Source organism: Agelaius tricolor, unplaced genomic scaffold, assembly GCF_023055355.1.
Source record: "Agelaius tricolor isolate 1412-34295 unplaced genomic scaffold, bAgeTri1.0.p SCAF_9, whole genome shotgun sequence".
In the NCBI taxonomy this organism is placed as follows: Eukaryota; Metazoa; Chordata; class Aves; order Passeriformes; family Icteridae; genus Agelaius; species Agelaius tricolor.
The window spans coordinates 22,955,348-22,961,347 of record NW_027269269.1 but is presented as its reverse complement, the minus strand read 5'-3'; the positions used below and the strand labels follow the sequence as shown (position 1 = coordinate 22,961,347).

The window sequence follows — 6,000 nt, the reverse complement described above, 5'->3', positions numbered from 1 at the left end:
ATTCAGTAGTGTTGTGACATTCTTCCTACCAAGGATTTAGTTCTTATGCTCTTGGGTCTGCCATCCCTGATTATGTTTTACAAGGGAGCCTTCTCCCTCCCCTTTTAGCTTTCCACGGGCAGCCCTGAAACACTTCTCACCTCCAGTTCCTCAAGTAACCTGTGGCTAAGCTCTCTGGCATTTATCGTGTCTGTCAAAAATCAGTGAGTGTCAGTGCAACAGGAAATCAGAGGGACACTGATACCTCCAAAAAACAATCTCTGCCACCAGAGGCTGGGGTTGGAGCCACCGTTTCCCCCTCCCCTCCAAAACCAGTTTAGGCAGATGGCATCCACTTATACCAACATAGCTGGCCACGGCAAAGGAGAACATAAATGAATACAGTTAGAGAAAAGAAACCACAAATGCTTTTCAGTTTTATTCTTACTGGGAGGGTAGTGGCATCCTGACATGGTCCTTCACATCATCCAATGAAAACTGGCAGGGACTTTTTCAAGGCTCCTAGCAGTTTATGGGACTAAATCCTGGAGTAATGTTGGCTTGGCTGTAGTGCTCTGTCAGCCTGCAGACATGGCATTCCCAATTCCAGATAGTTTTGTTGGGTCAAGACTAAAGTAATCAGTACTAACAGAAAGGGAAAGTAATCAGATGTGAAACACAGACCATATGATGAGCGATGTGTCAGGCTGGTACAACACAATACTTGTACAGACCAGTCAGAAATGGTTATTACAAACAGAGCTGGAAAATAGTAATAGTTAAAAATATGATCAAGTGCTTTTGATGGATTTCCCAGAAAAGAGAAAGTCTCTTCAGAAAAATAATGTAACAGCTTCAAAAAAACAACAATAACAGCAGCAATAACAACAAAACAAACAAACAAATGCATCTAGTGATCTTTAAATCAGCTTTTCCATTGGATAAATATATTTGAAATAGTTGTACAGTTCACAGTGGCATAAAGTTCTCTGATTGCTTGAGTGCTTGAAAATATCTCATCAGTAAAAAAATACCAGAGCTGGGGGAGGAAAACCCTCTCTCTGAATTCTGTACATGGGTAAATGCACAGGTTTTGGCAGGCATCAGGTCATTGGATCCATGGGGAACTGGCAGCATCACAGGACTGCAGATCACAAGTCAGGGGATGGAGGATAAGAGGAATAGTAAGGCCCATTTTCCTGCAATGAGAATAGAACAAGCAGTTGAACAGAAGTCTTCTCCAATACACCTTGGTGCAGTGACAGTGCCACAGAGGCAGAAATAATTAGGTATTAGGCTTTGTTTTCCATGGGTGAGTGAGTGCCACAACTCACCCAGGAGAGGACTGTGCTGCTAAACAAGCAAACACAGGCCTTGCTTTTGCCTATGTTTTAAGCATAAGCAGGAAGTGCAAGTTGAACTTTTGCCATTAAGCCAAAGCAGTGACACTGCTTTGTTGGCACAGCCAGTGACTCAGACACAGCTACTAATGCAGACACACAGCTCTGGCTACTCCTTTGGAGTTGCACCACGTAGTCTTTGGAAGGATATTGCCAATGCAAGCCATATTTATGCCACCATTTGGTTAGAGACCTGAGGTGCAGAAGGGAAGAGGAAGAGGGTCTTACACAAAGGCAGGACACTTTTCTACTGTTCCATTTTTCCCTGCTGTTTTTTTTTTTTTGCTTTCGCTTTTCCTGCTTGCTTGTTAGTACGTGGGGCAGCGAAGATGAAACACAGCTACCATTTCTTTTTCCAGTCAGTATAAGGTGTACAGCAGCTAACACAAATTTTATCTTGTCCACAGGCTGTTAGTGTGTTATGTTACAGTTCTTGGCTGAAGAAAGGTAGGCTGCCTGTTATGCACATAGGAGACTGCTACTGCTCTAATGGGAAAGTAGCCCTCCTTCTTAGCCAAGGCCTCTGCTTGGGCTGATCTAGACAAAAAAATCAGGAAATCATTACTCACAGAACAACACAGACTCTCCAGAAACCTTCCCTCTTTCTTCTCCCCATTCTTAAGGTGTGGAAGTCAGTGCCCTTAAAGACTTGCAGAGCAGAATGGGAGCAGAGAGCTGCTCTTAGGGCAGAGTTTCATGGTGGCCACAGGCAGTCACTTACCCTGGCATCGTACTCGAGCACGAAAGGGGGAAGATCAATCTGTTCTGGGGGTATGGCTGTGAACAACTGCTGAAGGCTTTCCACATAGTGGATTTTGTCCTTTAGCCCTGAGACTGTAAAGGTTGTGAAAAACCATGCTGAGACCTGAAAATAAAACCCCACAAAAACCAATTAACAAGGTGCTCCTTCAAAACCTTCAAGTTCAATGTAATACTCCACAGTGAAACAGGCTTGAGTTGAACTTGAAACACCAAAATCATTGCCATAACACAACAAGGCCAGGAAATACGCACCACCAACTGCTAGCAAGCAGTGTCTTGAGAACTTCAAGCTGGTGTTTTCTGACTCTACACTCACTCCTCCCCAAATGCCAGCCTAAGGCACCTTTCTCCAGTCCTAGAGTGACAGCTATTCTGCTATTTTTCCTCAAAACCCCATCAGGATAGTGGCATGTTTTCACTCCAAATTTAGCCAGTTCAGAAAATTACCTATGTGACTCTGTCAGAAGCATTTTCAGCCCTTTACATTCAAGCCTTCGCTTGAAAGAAAGGCCAATTAGAGTGACAGAAAGGGAGAAAGGGAGAAAGGGAAAGCCTTTCGGCTTTTCCAAGATTGTACTGAAATCTCCCTCCTGCTTTGGGTTGTCTGAGTGAGCTTTTGTTTTAGCACATTTTTTATCAAAGCCTTGTTAATTTAACTCTACAAGAACAAGCCTATCAACTTATTCTACAAGATTTTACTTTAAATAGTCACAGCTCTCTCTGTTTTGGGTACAAACAGGAAAGGGAATTTTTGGTTTTGAAGACCAGTAAGACAGCAATCTAATCCTGCTTATTGCCTGCGCAAGCTTTACCTTTTCAATCCACCTTCTCCAAAATTAAGTACTGCATTACTTATTGTTTATTCCTTCTCTATTCTTTTCCTGGCAGACTGAAGGAAAAGAAAAAACCTGTTCTACAGGTCACAAATGCTCATAGTAGGGATCAATCACATGGTCCTGTGCAACAGCTCTTGCTGAGTTTTCTTCAGCCAGAGGTCAGAGCAGATGACCTCCAGAGTCCTTTACAACCTCGACCATTCTGTCATTCTCTTTGATAATTTTGCTTTGACTGCAAGAAGTTAACAAAAAAGAAGCAACACTGCAAGAAAAGCCTTGAGGAAAGCAAGAATTTAAAATAAACTCTAAGATTAAATCAATAAAAATGATCTGTCTGAATACAACATTAAAGAGAAAGTCAGTTCCTAAAAACTGTCCAGGAATAACTGGAATGTCTCCTCAAAACAGCTTATTTTAATGAGAAAAGAACAATGAAAAAGAGAAAAGGAGGTAAAAACCACAACAGAACATTTGAAATAAATTCATTACTTTGAGGGCAAAATTAGAGATTTATGTTAGCAGAAAGCAGGGAGACAGATTTTACTGGCATCCATTATTCATTATATTGTTCTAACAAGACCTCTTATGAGTGACACTAAGTGACAGTTTAATGAGTGAAAAATACCTTCTCAGTCTTGCACCAAAGTAGCATGGATTTCAAGGTGTGTTATAAATGACATTCATTAAACATAATTGCTATGGATGTTTAATGTATAAAATCCTAATAGGGGATATTTTTGCAGCCATCACAAAAACTGCTGTTGGGAAAAGTGTTTTTTCTTTTTCCTCTCCTTCTTCTCACTATACAAGCCACTGCAGCTTGGCATTACCCAGGAACACAGAGAAAGGGAGAGTGGCAGAAATGTTTCTGGTGAATTTTTCTATTACCTCTATTCTTGATAATCACAGGTTACAGAAACAGTAATACAAGAGCAGCTCTATTTTCTTACTGGTAACAGGACATGGAACTTTAAATTAAATTAAACTGTTAATGCACTGAAAGTAGAGGAAGTTTTACCAGAGCAGCCAAAGAAAGTTAAAAATCAAGACATCTGCTGAAGTTTCCCTTCATTTTTCTTGTCCTGATATTCTGAATCTAAATAGAAGGCTGTCAAAATCACTCTGCCAGGCAATAAACCCACAGTTAAATGTATGGCATGTCTCCCACAAAAAAACCAGCAACACAGATTAGCTATGTCTCTAATCTCATAATTTGGGCATACCTCAAAGAGAAATTTACTAAAATCTGGGAAATTTTATTCCAATTGGAAGGATCTTGTGTAGAGAAAACCTAAGTGATTTGCAGCAACCTTTCCACTGGCATCTGATCTCAAGAAACTGCTTTTAGGGCCATTACAGAAAAACAAACCAAAAATTGTTCATGATAAATACAAAGAGTGTGATGATTATGAGTATCTAGTTTGAGTCTTTGGGTGTGTTTCAGCTGTGAAAGATTCTTGATTCACAGCCAATTAATGAAAACAGAATTACTCTGGGTGAGACTGTTTCAGATCCAGCCATTTATAGTTCAGTTCAGAATGCAAGCTCTGAGAAAGTTTCTTTGGAGAGCTCTCAGAAGAGGGGAGCTGAGAGGATTCACATGAAAATGCCTCCAAAAGCCCTTTATTTATCTGTCAGCAGCTTCATCAAAGACCAAGCAGGAGGAACTTTGCATGCATGAGTACAAAGGAACTTGTGATGGCACTTCATGGGTGCCTTGATCTCAGGCCTGGCAGTGAAGAGCCACTCCAACCTACAGAACTGCTGACATTTATACTGTGATTTCATGACAAGCACAGCTCCACAGATCACAAGAACACTCAAAGCATGAGGAAAGGCAGGAGCACTGTACCAAAATGTGCGCACAGTGGCTCACCCTGCTTCATTTACTCTGTGCTTTAGGATAATGGCTGAACCTTCCCTCCATGTATTCTAGACAGGCCATTACCCTCAGAACCACACAGTTTACAACAGTTTCACACCTAGAAACCAAACAAAGAATCATTGTTGGCACCATAAAGTACATGGAGAACTGTGCTGGTTTTCTAGGGACATATGATTTTCCAGAAGACATGATGAAAAGCCTTTTGATCCCTTTTAGCCCATAAATCAGCAGAAGTGACTCTAAGAGATGGCAGCCATCCACTGTGCCAGGATTCAACCCTGCTGTGAAAGGGACAATTTATACCAGACATTTAAGATCTGTGTATGAGGGTGATGTGTTTGGGAAGTCACATGAATGTACAGACCCTCCTCCTGGATTTGAGGCATGGGGTATTTCCTACTACTTCTAGGAAAGGAAGTAAGTAAGTGATCCAAATAGGAAGATGAATGTGCCAAACATTTTTGAAGAAATTTGAAGCTTTTGAGCTAGCAATCTTCCATGGGAAGAAGAGCTCTGAAAGAGTCAAAAAAAGGAGGGGAGAGAAAAATCATTCCCTCTTAGCAGCCATCTTCTTCACCATGCTTTCTGCTGCATATTCCCTATCATGTTTCATAAGCTGATGGTCCATGCAACAGTCAGAAGCAATCCTGCTCGCCTTCCAGTTATAGAAAAGATTGGCAGAAAGACATGGATACACATTCTCTTTTGCCTCCAGCTGTGCTGCCAGAATAGGATACAAACCAATACTATTTCCAGTAAGTTAGAGAACTCTGTGTCTCTCACCCTGCCTGCTTCCCACCAACCATCTGCTTTGCCTACAGATCTGTTGAGTCCCACTGCAGTTTCCAAAGGGACAGACAAGATGGCAATAGACACCAGTAAGGATGAGCTGTCATCCTCCAACAAGAAGAAAAATATTTCTCAACTAAACAGAAATGTATGGGAAGAGAGAAGGGGGGTGAAGTGCTGCTGAGAATCTAAAACACTAGTACTTCCTAGCTTCAGCTTTTCCACTCAACTCTGTGACCTTAGTAATGTTCTGTGCCAGCTCCTACATTTTTATGAGCATCAGAGCTGGAAACTCTCATTCTAGGACACAGACCTCTAACAGAAACTGGAACCTACACTGCTGGGAAGC

At 41.5% G+C, this 6,000-nt stretch overlaps 1 protein-coding gene across 1 annotated transcript in view; it reads right to left on the bottom strand.

Annotated features, from left to right (window-relative positions):
* Nucleotides 1–384: 384 nt before the first annotated feature.
* GDAP2 (ganglioside induced differentiation associated protein 2) overlaps nucleotides 385–6,000 on the bottom strand; it is a 24,119-nt gene continuing 18,503 nt past the window's right edge. Inside the window, exons 13-14 of the mRNA XM_071433231.1 lie at nucleotides 2,101–2,244; nucleotides 385–1,178 (exon numbers count right to left, since the gene is read on the bottom strand). Coding sequence (XP_071289332.1) covers nucleotides 1,131–1,178; nucleotides 2,101–2,244 — 192 coding nt within the window. The 3' untranslated portion in view covers nucleotides 385–1,130. The remainder of the gene's footprint in view (nucleotides 1,179–2,100; nucleotides 2,245–6,000) is intronic.